At 25.6% G+C, this 17,910-nt stretch overlaps 6 protein-coding genes across 6 annotated transcripts; 3 read left to right on the forward strand and 3 right to left on the reverse strand.

Annotated features, from left to right (window-relative positions):
- Nucleotides 1-101: 101 nt before the first annotated feature.
- SRAE_1000344200 (Hypothetical protein) lies at nt 102-1,299 on the forward strand (the record flags this gene model as incomplete). The annotated part of the gene is made up of 4 exons (XM_024650632.1): nt 102-170; nt 207-375; nt 418-962; nt 1,015-1,299. 4 exons carry the CDS (start codon nt 102-104, stop codon nt 1,297-1,299), a joined length of 1,068 nt encoding a protein of 355 aa, XP_024504390.1.
- A 3,979-nt stretch (nt 1,300-5,278) lies between these two features.
- SRAE_1000344300 (ATP-dependent RNA helicase DDX51) lies at nt 5,279-6,944 on the reverse strand (the record flags this gene model as incomplete). The annotated part of the gene is made up of 3 exons (XM_024650633.1): nt 5,279-5,608; nt 5,649-6,816; nt 6,862-6,944. The coding sequence occupies 3 exons, from the start codon at nt 6,942-6,944 to the stop codon at nt 5,279-5,281; spliced, it is 1,581 nt and encodes a 526-aa protein (XP_024504391.1).
- A 227-nt stretch (nt 6,945-7,171) lies between these two features.
- On the reverse strand, nt 7,172-9,474 carry SRAE_1000344400 (Protein-tyrosine phosphatase, receptor/non-receptor type domain and Protein-tyrosine/Dual specificity phosphatase domain and Protein-tyrosine phosphatase, catalytic domain-containing protein; the record flags this gene model as incomplete). Its single annotated transcript, XM_024650634.1, has 5 exons — nt 7,172-8,814; nt 8,870-8,974; nt 9,048-9,056; nt 9,106-9,130; nt 9,379-9,474. 5 exons carry the CDS (start codon nt 9,472-9,474, stop codon nt 7,172-7,174), a joined length of 1,878 nt encoding a protein of 625 aa, XP_024504392.1.
- A 1,291-nt stretch (nt 9,475-10,765) lies between these two features.
- SRAE_1000344500 (Asator) lies at nt 10,766-11,917 on the forward strand (the record flags this gene model as incomplete). The annotated part of the gene is made up of 1 exon (XM_024650635.1): nt 10,766-11,917. One exon carries the CDS (start codon nt 10,766-10,768, stop codon nt 11,915-11,917), a length of 1,152 nt encoding a protein of 383 aa, XP_024504393.1.
- A 222-nt stretch (nt 11,918-12,139) lies between these two features.
- Nucleotides 12,140-16,254, reverse strand: SRAE_1000344600 (Transmembrane protein 131-like; the record flags this gene model as incomplete). The annotated part of the gene is made up of 3 exons (XM_024650636.1): nt 12,140-13,973; nt 14,026-16,200; nt 16,238-16,254. 3 exons carry the CDS (start codon nt 16,252-16,254, stop codon nt 12,140-12,142), a joined length of 4,026 nt encoding a protein of 1,341 aa, XP_024504394.1.
- Nucleotides 16,255-16,579: 325 nt separating this feature from the next.
- SRAE_1000344700 (Hypothetical protein) lies at nt 16,580-17,868 on the forward strand (the record flags this gene model as incomplete). The annotated part of the gene is made up of 2 exons (XM_024650637.1): nt 16,580-16,676; nt 17,180-17,868. The coding sequence occupies 2 exons, from the start codon at nt 16,580-16,582 to the stop codon at nt 17,866-17,868; spliced, it is 786 nt and encodes a 261-aa protein (XP_024504395.1).
- Nucleotides 17,869-17,910: the final 42 nt, after the last annotated feature.

The raw sequence follows: 17,910 nt of genomic DNA on the forward strand, positions 1-17,910 counted from the left end.
CCAAATATCTTACGACAAAAACAGTTTGGATAGCGTACTTTATGAGAAAAAAAGTTATACCATAGTATTTTAATCTGTTAAATGTAATTTACAAGTAAGTTATGTCAAAATCTAAAGTTTGTCTTAATAATACATCAACAAGACTTGATATATCAAAAACATATACAGATGTAAGTAACTTATAATATTTTTTTAATCATTTTTAGACCCCACACTCTCGTTATACAACAATTGCTCAAAAAAAAGAATACAGGACAAAAGACAAAGAAAATTTAAAATCATCTTTTGCTTCACGTACATCATCTATTGTATCACTTACTTCACAAAAAGTATTCAATATTCATCCACCGTTTCCAAACAATTTTGTTTTAAAAGGTAAATATGTTTTTGTGGAGATTCGAAATACAAGTGTTCGAGGTAAAATGATGAGAAATATTGAGATTTTTGGTGGAGTTCCTTTGACAATCCCTGATACAACAATTTCTTTTGCATTTGCTGTAAGTGATAATCCTTGCTTGTTTAAAATTCAACGTAAGGATTATAAAAGTTCTAGTGAACATGTCTTAAGATTTTGTGATAGATTAAATATATGTGTATATTCAACAATATATTTATATAACGTTTTGCGTGAATTATCATACTTAAGAAAAATCAAAAATGCAGGAAATAAAACATTATTACCAAATATTAATAGTGGATTACCTCTAAAAGGCTTATTTGTGAAAGTTCAACATTATAAAAGTCCTTCAGCTCCGTTTGTAAAATTTGCTGATAAGAATTCAAAATTTTTAAACATATATATTGGTGATTCTGCTGGCAGAAGTGCCTTTCATTCAGTAACTACAGATGAAAATAGAAAGAGGGAAGAAAGAAGAAAGGGTATTTCTCACGCAAAGGAGAAAAAACTTAAACTTGAAGGTTATTGTGAATTTTGTAATATTCGGGTTCCTGATAGATTTAATGTACGTTTTTGTGTCAAGTTTTTTTTTTTTTATTATATTTTGATATATTTAGCATTGCCAAATGGATATTCATCGTAGAGCTTTAGATGATAAAGCATTAGAATATCGTGATCTAGATAGATTTTTAGGATTTTTTGACAAAGATTTTATGCCCAGTTTTAAACATCCTAATGTGAAAAAAAATATAATAAAAAATCATTGCATTACTGTCAAGGTAGAAGAAAGCAAAGAAAATAATAAACTTGCCAAAGATTATCTTCAATCAAGATTTCATATTTCAGAATTACCGAATCCAGAAAGTACCAGGTTATTGACTGAAATCATTGAGTCTATGTAATAAAAAATTTTTGTAAAAAACTAAACGGATAGATTTCTTTTAGATCTGGTGTTTCCTAAAATAACTTTATTAAATAAAATTTCTTTTTCAAATTTTTTTAATTTTCTGACATAAAAAAACATAGGGAATCAGATAAAAAAGTATTTTTTTTCTACACAAAAAAACAAGAAATTATATGAAAAAAATAGGAAAAAAAAGAAAAAAGAAAATAAAAAGCAAAAAAAAATTTTTTTATCACATAAATAAAACTTTATTAAATCTTATTATAAAATCATTAAAAAAAACAACCAATTTTTATCAAAAAAGTATTTTTTTTAAAAAGTAATCAAAAAAAGGTAAAATGATTTGGGAATTGATAATTGATCATAAATTTTAACAAAATTATTTAATCAAAACTAAGGATCTATTTTAAAGTTGGAGACCACTCAAATAACTTTTTTTAATAAAATTTTTTTTCAACTTTTTTTTACTTTTTCTAACATAAAAAAACATGGGGAATCAGAAAAAAAAATTGAAAATTCTGAAAAAAATTTTTTTTACACTAAAAAACAAAAAATTAGAAGAAAAAAAGAGAAAAAAAAATTTTCTTTTATTTATGTTTTGTCGTTTAAATTAAATAATTACAAATGGTTATTTTAACTAAAAAGAATCAACGGTACTTTTCTATTATGCCTCCTTCTTTTTTGGTTTTTTTTTTGCATATTCAAAGATTACAAAATAAATTGTAAAAAATATTATAAATGAATAAAAATAAATATATTTTTAATGTCAATTCTTAAAATATTATTAAATAAAAGTAATGAAAAAAAGTATTTGATATTTGATTTTTTTTTATTGAAAAACAAATAAAATAAATGAAAAAAAGATAATTGATATTTGAATTTTATGGTGAAAAATAAGTAAAGAAAATGTAAATAATATTTGTACCAAATAATTTCATAGACATAGTCAAATAATTTTTAACTTTTAATCACTTTTTTTAATCTCTTTTCTATTCTATTTTATAATGATATAACCCTGTTATATTTTATCATTGTTATCATTAATTTTATCTAATAAACTCTTGGGAGCTATGATCTCTTTAGTTAAAATACTTTGTTCTTTCTTTTTAATTATTATATATAAGGGCAAGAAATTTGATATTTATTATTACTTTATTTTATTTTATCTCTCAAATTTTGGAATCCAATTTTCTAAATTCGACTTATTATTTGTTTTCATAACAAGTCTACATTCAAAATATTTTTATACCTTTAATTACTTTCGAAATATAAAAAAAAGGTGACAATGAATTACGCGCGAAAAAGCACCAAGCTCAATATTTCAAGAACGGTTGAAAATTTAAAAAAGTTTTCAACGTAAGGTATACTTTAAATTAAGAAAGAAGCCCAGCGCATCTAATTTCATAGATCTGTGACTTCATTAACTTGAGTTATCACTAAATTCTTAAAACTTTATTTTGAACATATTTCTTATCATAACTTCATTTTTAGAAGTCCTATGGAAATATAAATAGGCTTAATGAATTTCTCATAAAAAATTGATCTAGAATAAAGTATTTATTTTCAAAGTTTACAATATTATCATAAAAATCCAAATTTACAAAAAAATATTCCACAATTTCGTCCCTCAACTTTGAATCCTTATAACTCCTGAAGTTTCAATTTTAGTATATTGTTGATTATATTCAAAATTTATCCCATTTCAAGGGCTATCGAATGAATATGGTGGCTTATTCAAATTCAAAAAAAAGATGTTTTTCTTTGTTCACATTTTTAGAGGTAAAGTCGGAAATCTAGAAAATTTTTAGCTAATTTTTATATCTCTGAAAATAAAGATGTTATAGCTATGAAAATTTATATTCTAGGCTTACTTTCGAATAGAAGTCAAATGAAACTAGTCCCATCTTCATAGGATAATTATTTGCTGAGATACTGAAAAGTCGGGAACAATGAATATTTTAGAAAAATTTCCGCCTTTTTTCATATCTCGCTTCAAAATCAAGATAAATGCAAACAGATTTCTACAATCGCCTTCTAATGACTTTTCATATGGGGTCTGCCTTTAAAATTTTTTTATACCTTTAACCACTTTCGAGATATAAAAAAATGGTGACAATGAATTACGCGCGAAAAAGCACCAAGTTCAGTATTTCAAGAACGGTTGAAAATTTAAAAAAGTTTTCAACGTAAGGTATACTTTAAATTAAGAAAGAAGCCCAGCGCATCTAATTTCATAAATCTGTGACTTCATTAACTTGAGTTATCACTAAATTCTTAAAACTTTATTTTGAACATATTTCTTATCATAACTTCATTTTTAGAAGTCCTATGAAAATATAAATAGGCTTAATGAATTTCTCGTAAAAAATTGATCTAGAATAAAATATTTTTTTTCAATGTTTACAATATTATCATAAAAATCCAAATTTACAAAAAAATATTCCACAATTTCGCCCCTCAACTTTGAATCCTTATAACTCCTGAAGTTTCAATTTTCGAATATTGTTGATTATATTCAAAATTTATCCCATTTCAAGGGCTATCGAATGAATATGGTGGCATATTCAAATTCAAAAAAAAGTTGTTTTTCTTTGTTCACATTTTTAGAGGTAAAGTCGGAAATCTAGAAAATTTTCAGCCAATTTTTATATCTCTGAAAAAAATAATGTTATAGCTCTAAAAATTAATATTCTAGATCTACTTTTGAATAGAAATCGAATGAAGCTAGTCCCATCTTCATAGGATAAGTATTTGCTGAGATACTGAAAAGTCGGGAACAATGAATATTTTAGAAAAATTTCCGCCTTTGTTCATATCTCGCTTCAAAATCAAGATTAATGCAATCAGATTTCTGCAAACGTCTTCAAATCAATTTTCATATGGGGTCTGCCTTCAAAATTTTTTTATATCTTTAACCACTTTAGAGATATAAAAAAATGGTGACAATGGATTACGCGCGAAAAAGCACCAAGCTCAGTATTTCAAGAACGGTTGAAAATTTAAAAATATTTTCAACGTAGGGTACATCTTAAATTATGAAACATGCTCAGCGCATCAAGTTTCATGGTTCTGTGACGTCATTTACTTGAGTTATTGTCAGATTCTTAAAACTTTTTTTCAAACATATTTCTTATCATATCTTTTTTTTTAGAAGTCCTATAAAGATATAAATAGGCTTAATGAATTTCTCGTAAAAAATTGATCTAGAAAAAAGTATTTATTTTCAAAGTTTACAATATTATCATCGAAATTGAGATTTACAAAGAAATATTCCCCAGTTTCGCCCTCAACTTTGAATCCTTATAACTCTTGAAGTTTCAATTTTCAAATATTGTTGATTATATTCAAAATTCATCCCATTTCAAGGGCTATCGAATGACTATAGTGGCATATTCAAATTCCAAAAAAAAGTTTTTTTTTAATTTTTATTTAAAAAAATTTTTTAAATTAATTATTTTTCTTTATTTATTTGTTGTTTTGGTTTAAAAAATTTTTATTAAATCAACGATGTAATTTTAAAAAAAAATTATACGTATTTATAATATTCAAATATTTAAAAAAAAATTTTCAATAAAATAATCATAGCTCAAGCTAATATACACTTAATAACATAAGATTTAATGAACTTTACTTTTATTAACTTTTCAAGTATAATCTAAATAACACAAAGTATTTTTTTGCGAAAAATAAATTGTTAATACTTTTGATAATTTAAAAGTGGGTGAATATATAAAAATTATTTTGAACGTTAATCATATGTTAAAAATTTATTCTGATATCTCTATTATTTTTTAAAATGTTAAATTTTATTAAAAATATGACTGTTATATTTTAACTTTGGTAATTTTTGCTTTATTTATTTAGTAATTAGATAAAACTTATTATAAAAAATAAAACTATATTAAATACTATTTTGAACTGTTTGAAAAAAATATATATACAAACGAAACGTAACAAAAACAAAAAAATAATAAAAATTACTTATTCCTAGCCTTCATGTTGTGTCTATATTTTTCAAGTGCTTTAGTGTAAATATCCTTTAATTGATCATTACCAGCAATTGGATTAGTCTTGGCAACATTAATTTTATTCCATATGCCAGCATCAGTTAAATATTTTTTCATAATTTTATGTTCATCACCCGTAACAACACTTAAAAGGAATCCTTTGTTTCCAGCACGTGCTGTTCTTCCAGCCCTATGAATAAATTGTCTTTCGTCTAAAGGTCTTCCATAATTAATAACACAATCTAAATCTTGTATATCTATTCCTCTAGACATAGCATCAGAACATACTAATACCCTTATCTAATTACATAAAAATTATTTTAAAAATATAAAAAATTACCTTATGTTCTTTAAATTCTTTAATTAAACTAACACGTTTACCAGGACGTAGTTGAGAATTCATTTGATGAGCACAACTGGAATCTTTACAAAGAATCTTCAACAATTCTGGTAACCTATTAGTCTTTTCATTTTCATCACAAAAAACGATAACAGATTTCCATTCAGGATGTTTTGAAAGATAATAATAAACAAGTAATGGTTGATATTTACTATCACAAATGACATGTTCATTTACTAATCCAGGAGGTAAGTACAAAGCATTTTCTATTTGGTCAGCTTTCATACAACTTTCAGTAACATTTTCTTCTACATCATTAGATTTTGCATGGAATAATCTTGGGTATCTTAAATTCCACATATGTAACATTTCAACATCTCTATTTAAGGTAGCAGAAACTAATATTTTTTGTAAATATGTATTTGTACCAAAATTATTGAGATCTTCTAGAGTAAATTTCTTTGTTACCATTTTACATTTTTGTTCAATAGTATCTAACCAATCTAATCTAGCAGTATGAGACATTCTATCTGCTTCATCAATAATTAAATATCGAAGCCTAGTTAAGTCAAAATCTCTACCATCGTTATCAAAAAGATGCTCCATGAATCTTTGAGGTGTAGTTATAATAATATTAGCTGTACATAACATTGAATCATTATTAAATAGCATCTTTCTCTCTTTTTTATGATCGACACTATTAGACAATCCAACGATATTAATATATTCTGGAGAATATTTTTTAAATTCTGTTAATATTTGTTCAACTAATTGATTTACTGGAACAACAACAATAGCATGTATACAATTTATTCCATTATATAACAATGAATTTAATATTGGTAAAACATAACATAATGTTTTTCCACTACCTGTTGGAGCACTTATAGCTATATCTCTTGGTGGTAATATTGGAGGGATTGCTGCCTCTTCCAATAAATCTGGTAATACAGCTCCTTGAACAGGAAAATATCTTTTAATATTTTTTTTAACTTTTATAAACAATTCTTCATTCAAATTTTTAATAAGTTTTAATTTCAAAGATACTTCTTTATTAATTTCTGGAGTAAATGTTGTCGCTTCTTCAATCCAAGACAACGTCATATGAGCTTCTTCTAATGTTATCAATTCTTCTGTACCAACAGTTTTGTAATCTATTGGTGGTTCCCTGAATATTTAAAAAATAAAATTTATTGGTACTTTAAAAACTCACTTTATTTCAGGAACAACAAATTCTCTAGGTTCGAAATCATTACCTGAGGGTCCTTTTATTTTATTTTTAACTCTCTTAGGCATATTAAAAAATTTAAAAAAAATAACAAATAAATTAAGAATTTAAAAAATCTCTACTTTTCTCCAATTACGTATTTCCAAATAAACATTCGTTCTAAGAATAAAATAGAAATTGTGTCCTTAAAATATTAAAGAATAAAAAATTATGTGGTTAGTTTTATGTACAAATATAAGGCAAAAATACAATTATATATATCTATAAATCTATTATGTTATGTAAATATATTAAATTAAACATCGAATCTGACAAAGTGTTTTCTTTCCATAACTTTTGGCATATAACCAATTGTTGAGTTAGGGAATATCTTAATATTTCTTCTTGAATCGTGATTAACTTTTGGAAGAAGATCAGGATCAAATGTTGGTGATAATTGTAGATATTCAGGGATGGCAGAATTTAACTTATCAATAAAAAGGCGTTTTTGTCTTGACTCTAACCATGACTTGTAATCAGAATCAAAATCCAAAATACTACCGATTAATGGTTTTAAGAAATGAATAACACATCTGTTTATATAAATATACTGCATTGGAGTCTCAATTGAAAAAGAACGATATTTTCTTAATGTTTGAACTGCATGTTGTATGGGAAATCGAATAGTTGGTCCACGCATCATACGACAAATTCCTAACTCAATAGCTATAAGGCATGCTGCCCTACTAACTCCATAGTGATCATGAACAATTGTTGGTGTGTTACAGTTACGAGCTAAACGTAGAAGTCTAAGAGGAAGTTCAAGATTAGAAGAATTATTCATGTCACATTGCCAATGTTCCAAATATAGAGGACCCTTTTCTCTATGAGTTACACGAATTCTAGAAACAGTAAAAAAGGGATCAGTAAAGCCATCTATTTCGATACATTCAACCGTTAAACAATCGTATGTTCTAATTTCAAAGGCACTTTTAGGATAGTAATCATAGCACTTTGATGGATCGTTTTTTCCAACTAACATAAAAATGTACTTAGCTCCAGATTGGTAAGTCATTTTCCAAAAATCAGCTGCAGTTGATTTCATTGGTGCTTGTGTAATAATAAAAGTATTAAAAAGAATGGGATCATCAACAACATTGGCATGAATAAAAGGTAGATTACAACCAAGACCAAATCTATCATTCTTAGAATTGTTATTGAATAATGATTCATTAATCTTAAACATGGTTCCAACATTGCACTGGATTCTTGAATTTCTAATTTTTGACGACAAATTACTAGATTTAGCAGGTTGGTAGACAACATGATTAACTTCACTATCCATAATTTCAAATCTTCTTTCCATACCACCAACAATAGACTCCGCATACATTGGTCTTTTTGGCGCATTGAAAATATGTTTGCCAAGATTGATATTATTATAGTATTTTCCTCTTAATCTAACATATACACGATCTTTTTCAATAGACTGTTTAAAAAGCCCAGCTCTCCTTAGTATTTGAGTTCTGTTACATTCTAGTGAAAGATAGGAACGAAGTTTTGGATTATCAAAAACGTTTCTCTCACAATCACTAAGTGTTCCAAGAAGCCATAATGAAGGTTTGCTTTGTTCTATCATTAACTGTCTTATCAATTTGCAACGACAATCGTTTAGTTTCATATTCTCTGTGAAAAAAATGTTGTCATCATCCATAGGTTTTCCAGCAACGGTAAAAAATTTCTGAGCCACTCTTTTCAATGGTACTATCCATGATTTATTTTTATTTGAGTATTTTGTGCGCCAATCAATACCACCTGAAGAATTATTCATAGCATCCTTCATCTCATCAAACTTTTTCCATTCCTCATCAAAACGTGGATCGGTGATGGCAAACTTTGCTATATCATCATCCTGAGATCCTGCCGCATTTGTAAGAATTGTCCTAACATAATTAGCGTCTGAAATAACAAGAAAAATTGATTGTGAAATAAAAAAAAATATTATTAAACATACCAAACTTAAAAACACTTGGTTGTTGGAGATCAGTGACCCTAGATACTTCATCATCAAAATAACGTTTTCCCTTAAAAGGAGTACTACCATCAAAATTTCTTGCATCTGAACTCTCCAAACTTGACTGGAGAACAGATGAATTTTCATATTCATGGAGTTTCTTGTTGACTGGAGTTACAGGGTATTGCTAGAAGAAAAAAAAAGTTCAATTGAATCCTGTAACGGGAAAAACCTACCATGATGATGAGTGGTTAATTTAATCTCGTCAAAAATCAAAAAAAGTTAAAATAAACTATTGAGAGAACAATATGATGACGTCATAAAAAGTGTTTACCAAAAATGATCCTTATATACTTTTTGTTATAGCTAAAGCCATCAAAATCAAACACAAAGATTTTTTTTTTTCAGGAAATATAAACAATGAAAAGCACTTTTTTTCACTAAACAATAAGCGGCTGACAGTGTGATAAGAAGATGTACATCATTTTGATAAATATTTTTAAATCTACCACATGGTAGTGAATTTTTAATTTTTTACTATTTATCTTATTAAAATATATATTAGATTTTTCTTTCTTTATGAAACGTTTTTCATTCCCTGACATATGTTTTCTGTGGAAAAAGAATTTTTTTTTTGTAAAATTATACTTTATGTTTATTAAGAAAAAACCTTTTTTAAATATGATAATTTAACTATCAAATTTCTAAACAAACAAAATTATGAATATTTGTTTATTATTTTCTAAAAATACTTTTGTGGTAAAAAAAATGCTCAAAATAAATGTTGGTTTTTTGTTGTTGTTGTTGTTAGTTATATAAATATCTATACATTGTTTTATTTTTTTCTATATATAGAGGAAAAATGAGTTGTGAAAAATTATTCTCAATATTTAAATATTTGATAAACTTATCTGAAATAAAATATCAATTATTTTAAATCAGACAAAACATAATTAACTTTTTAAATACATTTAAAAGATATTACCAAATTCAAGTGATAGAATTATTGGATATTAAAAAGTTTTGAAATTAATTTTTTTGTTATCAATTAAATGTGATTAATTCTAAAATTATAACGTGATAAATGAAAATTGTGAAAGATGTAAGTTTTTTCGAGCAGATTCATGGTGAATCATTTAAATTGATTCTATAAAAAAATATAGATGAATATGATGTAGATGTTTGGTGTAGAAAATTTATTAAGTGTGACAATAAAGAAAAAATATTAATTAACTCAATGTATAAATATCTTAATTTATATTACTTGCCTAGTTTTATAACATATATCTGCTAAATTCAAGCAAAAAAGATCTCAGTGAAAATAAAATTTTGTCTATTGAAACTACAAAATATTTATATAATACTTTTAATAAATAAAAAAAAGTTTTTTTTATTAAATATTCAAAAAATAAAACATTTATCAGAAAGATAATTTTAAAAATGAAAAAAATTCATAGTTTATTATAAAATCTTAAAGGAAAGTTTGTTTTCATTAACGAAAAGAAAAAAATTTCATTTTTATTATAAATAGTTTTTTTTTTACTATTCTTAATAGACTCTGAAACTTATGTCAAAGACATTCTGGGTTGTTTAATAATTTAAAAAGGTAATGTAAAAAAGATAAACAAGAAGGAATGTGAAAATGTTTTCAAGAATGATCTTGAACATATAATATATTGTTTTTATCATTATTAAATAACACATTCTAGTTTTTTTTAAAATATATTTAATAAAAGATATTTAATAACTAATTAAAAAACAATAAAATGATATTTTAATTATGTATGTAAATAATATTCATATATTTTATATAATTTTAATTTTAATTGTTTATAATATTTATCTATACACAAAATTGTAAATCAAATATCGTTTAATTTTAAAAAAAAATTAAAAATGTCATTTCCTCCGTCTCCTTTTTTTAGTCTTCATGAAAAATTACCGTTACCTGAAAATGTAAAAACTGATGGACCTGCTCATCTTGATATTGGAAGAAAAATTAATCGTTTTGTGATATCAGAATTACTTGGTGCTGGAGCTTGTGGAGCTGTATATCTTTGTATAGAAGTAGAAAGTCAAGCTAAAGCTGCACTAAAAGCAGAATCTTTAAATATTGATGGAAATAGTTTAAAATTAGAAGTACAAGCATTAAAAAGATTATATGGAAAAAAACATGTTTGTCAACTTATAAGTTGTGGAAAAAATGCTGAATTTTGTTATCTTATTATGACATTACTTGGACCATCATTAAGTCAACTTTTTCGTGTATGTGGTTCAAAGTTTTCACCATCAACTGTTATTAGAATAGCTATACAAGTATTATATGGAATCAAACAAGTACATGAATGTGGTTTTATACATAGAGATTTAAAACCAGCAAATATAGCAATAGGAAGAAAAGTAACAGATTATAAAATGATTCATATTTTAGATTTTGGTTTATCACGAGAATATTTTAAAGTTGTAGATGGTAAATTAACTATAAGATCACCAAGACAAAATGTTTCATTTAGAGGAACTATAAAATATTGTAGTCCAAGTGCTTATAATAGAAATGAACAATCTCGTGGTGATGATTTAATATCTTTATTTTATATGTGTTCAGAATTTTTAACAAAATTACCATGGAAAGATATGGTTAGTCGACATCAAGTTAATGTAATGAAAGAGACATGTCCTGATGAAATGTTATTTTCAGGATTACCAAATTTAATAGAAGCATTTAGATATGTTAAAACATTAAAATATCATGACAAACCAAATTATGCAAAAATTTTTAATATTTTTTATGATTTTAAGAAAAAAAATTGTATAAGTTTTGCTGATTTATATGATTGGGAAAAACCAAATAGAATTGAACGTTTAAAAATTCTTATACATCGTATAGCACCATCAAAAAAAGATTTGTTTAAAAAAAATCCATTAGAATGGTTATGGAATAGAGATGATTATACAACTGTTTTTTCATTACACCATGAATCTATTGGCCAAGAAATGGAAAATTATCTAACACTTGAAGAATTTGAAAAATCTCAAATAGAATTTTGATAACAAAATAGTTTTGTTAAAAGAAAAATAAACAAATATAACTAGTAACATGATAAATAATAAGATAAAAATATATTAATAAGAAAAAAAAATTATTTATTTTTTAGTTGTACTAACAAAAATGATATATTTATCAATTACCATTAATATGATATATTATTGTTTAATAACTATACATTTTATTACTTCTATTTCTGTATTTTTAAAATTTGATTCATAATCTTATTTTTTCTTTTCATCATCATCAATAATTTTATCAATTCCTGTATGTTTCATCCAACTATCAAATGTCTCATTATTTTCTTGTGTAAGTGGATTCCATATTCTAAATTCATCTGTTGAGCTGATAGGGAAATTATTCTGTTGTTGTGTGGTATTTGATGTTGTTGTTGTTGGTGGTGAAGTATTTATCATAGATGATTGAGAAATAGATGTTGTTGGTATTATTTGTGGATTTCTATCAAAACTGGGAAATGAAGTATTTTGAAAATAATTTGATGATCCTGTTGATGGAATTGTTGTATCAATATTTGTAAAAATATTATCCATCTGATGTTCAGGTGGAAAGAAATTTTGACCTGGTGTAAAAGCTGACATTATATTCCATGGATCATTTAATGATGGATTGAAGGCTGCTGGATTAATGTTAAATGAATTCATGTATTCTGCATTATATATGCCATTAGGTGAAATAATATCACTAACTAAACTATTAAGATCCATAAATTGATAAGGAGGACATGGATTATCTGGATCCCATTGAGCTACATCATCCAATGGCATATTAAATTGTTGAGTAAGTATTTCTTTTTGAACCTGTTTTACTTTTTCCATATCAATTTCAGTAGGTAAAGTTTTCTTAGATGAATCTTTAGCATATTTTGTCTTAAGTTCTTTGTATTTTTTTATTAAAAGCTCGGGATCCATTTCTTCTGGATCCATATCATCAACAACATCTTCATCATCAATATATGAACATTCCTCTTCAATATCTTCTTTTTTAGATGATGATTTAACACTATCAGGGGAACTTTCTTTTTCAGCATCCTTAGTTGAATCAATCCATTTTTGAATAAAACTAACAGAATCTTTATCATCAATTTCTTCTTCAATTGGTTGTTCTTTTAAAGATTCTTTTTCAATACTATTATCAAATTCTTCACTCTTCTTTTTATCAATCTTTTTCTCTTTAACAATTTTCTTTTCAGCTTCAACTTTTTCTTTTAATATATTTAAAATATTTGATGTATTCTTTATATTTTTATCTTTTTCTTTTAAATCACAATTAATAATACTTGATTCTTTTTTATTATCAATAACATCTTTTCCATTATATTTTTTATCTTTCTTTTCATACTTATTTTTTACTTCTTCAATAATAGATAATTTATTATTTTGAATAATATTTGATTTATTACTTTTACCTTTTTTCTTTCCTTTTTGATTTTTAGTATTTAAATTTGATTGTTGTACAACTTTTTCAATAATATTATTTTCTTTTCCAATTTCTGGAAATCTTTTTACACTATTTGTTTCTTCATTTTTTTCTTCTTTTTCATCTTCTATAATATTTTTTTTATCATTATTTTCATTTATCTTAAATTTAATATTTGTTGTTATTTCCTCAAGATCAATATCTTTTTTTAATAAACCAGGATTTCTCATTTTAAAAGTATCTAAAGCTGTTTTTTGGATTGATCTTGTTGTTTCCTGGTATAATTTAAATGTCTCACTAACAGCTTTCTTTTTATCTTTTGATGGTTCCTTCATTGAAGATCTTAATCTTGTTGCTGTAATTTTTTCATGCCAAAATAAACTACATACATAAAGTACAATAGATATTATATAATTTATTCCTTTTTTCCAAAGAGATAATTCATTATTTTCTTCAATATTACTATTTGTATTTCTAATTGTAGTTGATGTAGAAGTTTGTGTTGATATATCTTTAAAATCAAAAACTTTTTTTGGTGGCATATATTGAAGGCGTATTGCATGAGAAATTGTACGATCACCCTCTAAATAGGCACATGCTATAACACAAATAAGGCAAAATCTAAAATATAATATATTAAAAAATTAAAAAAAAAAAAATGTTAAAACTTTACATTAAAGCAGAAACACAAGAATAGTACATAAAACCTTCAAAAGGAGGTCTTGGTAAAGCTGAATAACATTTAGATAGCATATGTTTAGGTATAGCAGCAGCAATAGGAAACATCCATGATGTACTATTCATATGCATATATAATTGTAATGCTGCCTCATTCCACGACATTAAAAAATCTGGTGTATAAGCAATATCTAAGATATGTGTTTCATTAGGTTTTAAAGTAAATGGTTCACAATTTAATACTCTAAAACCACGGTTTTCACATATATAATTATTTATACTCATATTAACTACAGTAAATGGTATTTCACCAGTATTTTTTACCATAAAACTTCTTTTAACAGTTAAAGTTGTACTTAATTTATGATTTAGACGTTTTGGGTTATGACAGTCAGACAAATGGAATGGCTGAATATCAAATAACAATGGATCTTTTGTTCTTGCAAGTTTGCCATCAACCTCCATATTTATGTGTGCACCTCTTCCCATTAAGACGACTGACTCAACAATTGTTAAATTATTACGTATTATAAGAAGGGAGGAACGTAAAATATGATCAGTTGGAAGAAATCCAAGTCTAATACGTACTTTCATACCAGGTTGTAATAACATTGATAAAGTAAACCTTGGTATTGGAGTATTAACAATACTTTCTAAATCTTCTCTTAACTTAGGTACTGGACTATCTGGGCGAAGAGTAAATAATTCAGTATCACGTAAACTAAACATTAATGTCTCATTTATTTCTATTGGTTGAGGCATTGGTGGTAAAAATTCTTTAAATGAATGTAAAAATGCTTCAGCATCTGGATAAATAACAAGAGGTAATAATTGTACAATTATTGGTTGAAGTGATGGATTTTGTATAGTTAAATTCATAATAGTATAATTACCAACAGCAGTTAATGGAAAGATAACTTCACTAGTTGTCATAAGTTTTGGCCATATCAATTCACCTTTAATAGGTATTTCATAATTTTTAACATGTGTTGTATCAATAATAATACTATCTTCAATAATATTTTTTTTCATTCCTATTAATCTTTCATATCTATTTTTCATATTTTTAAATAAATAATAATCAATTTCAGCTAAATTTTGTGGTAATTTCATTCCATAAGTAAACCATTGCCCATCAGATGAATGAAGTTGAATACCAATATAACAATGTTCATTACATGATAAATGTGGTATTAAAATAACTCTATTGAGATCATTAATTTTACCAGATTGTATTATTAAATCATTCTTATTTTTATTATTGTCATTATTGGTTATTGTTGTATTACTTTCAAAAAAAAGAATTCCCTGATTATTTAATGTTGATAATCTAAGAAGATTCATTTTTTGGGGAAAATAACTGAATAAATATAATCTTTTTGAAATTACCTGTCCTGGAAATATTTCACCAAAATTTAATTCTTTATATGGTGGAATATGAATTAAACCACCTGGTGAAATATTAAATAAAATTTTATATTGATATATATTAAATTTTGTTATTATACTGAAAATATTACTACTTTTTTTGTGAAAATTAAATAATGGTGAATAATCAGTAAGATTTAGTACTAATTTAAAATAACTAATTGATTTGCCTTTTATTATTATTTCATCATCTCCTTTTGAATATGTTGGAGGACTTTTTTCATCACTTAATATATCATTTCCTGTTGGTACATCTTTTTGTCCTTTATAAACAATTTTCATAAATGGTTCTAGAGGATTATAAAATTTTTCAATAGCTATTGGGACTGTTCCATAATTCTGAATTGTGAAATGGATTGCTCTTTCATCTGATGGTGATAAAGTCCCAAAATCAAATTGAGTTTTATCAATTGAATTTATTATTATCTCAAGTTCACCATTATATATTTTAATAGGCACTTCATAATTAGAAATATTTGTATAAATTTTCATTGATGTTTCATAACCATTCTCCTGTTTTTTTAAATATTTTATTCTTACAGCAGGAGTTGTATCTCCAGGTGCTATTTGAACAAATTTTTTTATTAAATTAACTTGAAAATCATGTTTACTCTTATCAATTATTTTTACATTATGTATTGAAACACCAAATGGCAAGTAATTTTGAAAAAATACTACTTTTGAAGTAGATATTTTATTTGATGTATGAAAAGAGACACCTTCACTGTTATGGTAGAGATCTCTATAAAAAAATAATAATAAAAATTTTTGTTTACAACAAATTAAATTTTTGCATGATAAATATTTTTTTACGTTTTTATTTGATGAATATTTGAATGATAAATATATATTATAAAATGGTCTTCTGTTAGATCGAGTATCTTATAAAATAATATAATTATTTATAAAAGTTTATAAATTATATATTAATATTTCTAATATATTTTGTATATTTTTATTACTATATGATTTTAATAAAATATTATATTGTTGTTGTTTTTTTATATACTGTTTTTCCTATATTATGTAAACAAAATGAAAATTTATCCAATGATTTCCTAAATAATTCTCTTCAACAACATATAAGAATAAAAAGAAGACTTGGAGGATTAAGAATTTTTATGAGATTGGGACGTCTTGGTCTTAGAGGTGCTCGTAGAAGTGGTAGATTATTTAGAGGTGGTAGAGGAAGTGGTGGTAATAATATGTATCAAAACAGTAATAATGGTTATAATAATTATGGCTACAATAATTATGGCTACAATAATTATGGTAGTTATAATAATTGGGGATAATTTAAATATTATCACTTATACTTTAATATTTTTTTTTCATTATTTCCTATTATTTTAATAAAAAAATTTTACTATAAATTTTCTGATAAAAGAAAAAATTTCATTTTAGGAAATTAAAGTGGAACAAAAAATAAAAACATTAAATATTACACTAAATACTAGTTTTACAAGTATATATGTTACTTTACGCAAAAAAAATTTTTTTTTAACATGTATAATAATGAAGTTATAATAATATTGAAATAAATTTAGAGAATAAATAGTATTTGATAAACGTAATAGAAAACCTTTTAGAATCGTTATACTATGAATAACCTATTTCTATGTTATGTAATGATATCATAATTATTAAAATAATTTCCTAGTTAACAGTACTACAACATTAAGAATAACAATATAAAAGTTGAATTTTTCATTTATATTTAGTTTGTAATTTGGTAACTATGAAAACATTTTTTATTTTACTGTATATTTCTATAATTTCCATTCTTGTTGGATATGTAATTGGACAAGGTGGACCTCCAGGATTTAATGAAGGTTCAAACAGAGGTGGAAGTGGAAGAGGTTCTGGTAGAGGTGGAGGTAGAGGGTCTGGAGGAGAAAGTTCTGGTAGAGGTGGAGGTAGAGGAGGAGGTAGAGGATCTAATAATGGTGGTCAAGGAGGCCAAGGAGGAAACTGGGGTTCCAATGGTGGTGGTCAAGGTGGCCAAGGAGGAAATTGGGGTTCCAATGGTGGTGGTCAAGGTGGCCAAGGAGGAAACTGGGGCTCTGGTGGTCAAGGAGGAAACTGGGGTTCTAATAGTGGTGGTCAAGGAGGAAACTGGGGTTCTGGCGGTCAAGGAGGAAACTGGGGTTCTAATAATGGTGGCCAAGGAGGAAACTGGGGTTCCAGTGGTAGTCGAGAAGAAAACTGGGGTTCCAATAGTGGCGGTCATGGTCACCACAGTAGGCCCGGTGGAAATTTTGGTTTTAATGATGGTAGCGGAAGAGATGACTGGAGATCACAAGGTAACTTCGGTGATAGATGGGGTTGGGGTGGACCAGTACCATGGTGGAGAAGATATAGGCCTTCACCATTTGATGGAATGATGGGACCAAGACCAATGTTTAATTAAAAAAATTAATTTTTAATAAAAAAAAAACAAACTATCTTTTAA

The sequence above is a fragment of the Strongyloides ratti genome (genome assembly GCF_001040885.1).
Source record: "Strongyloides ratti genome assembly S_ratti_ED321, chromosome : 1".
NCBI lineage: Eukaryota > Metazoa > Nematoda > Chromadorea > Rhabditida > Strongyloididae > Strongyloides > Strongyloides ratti.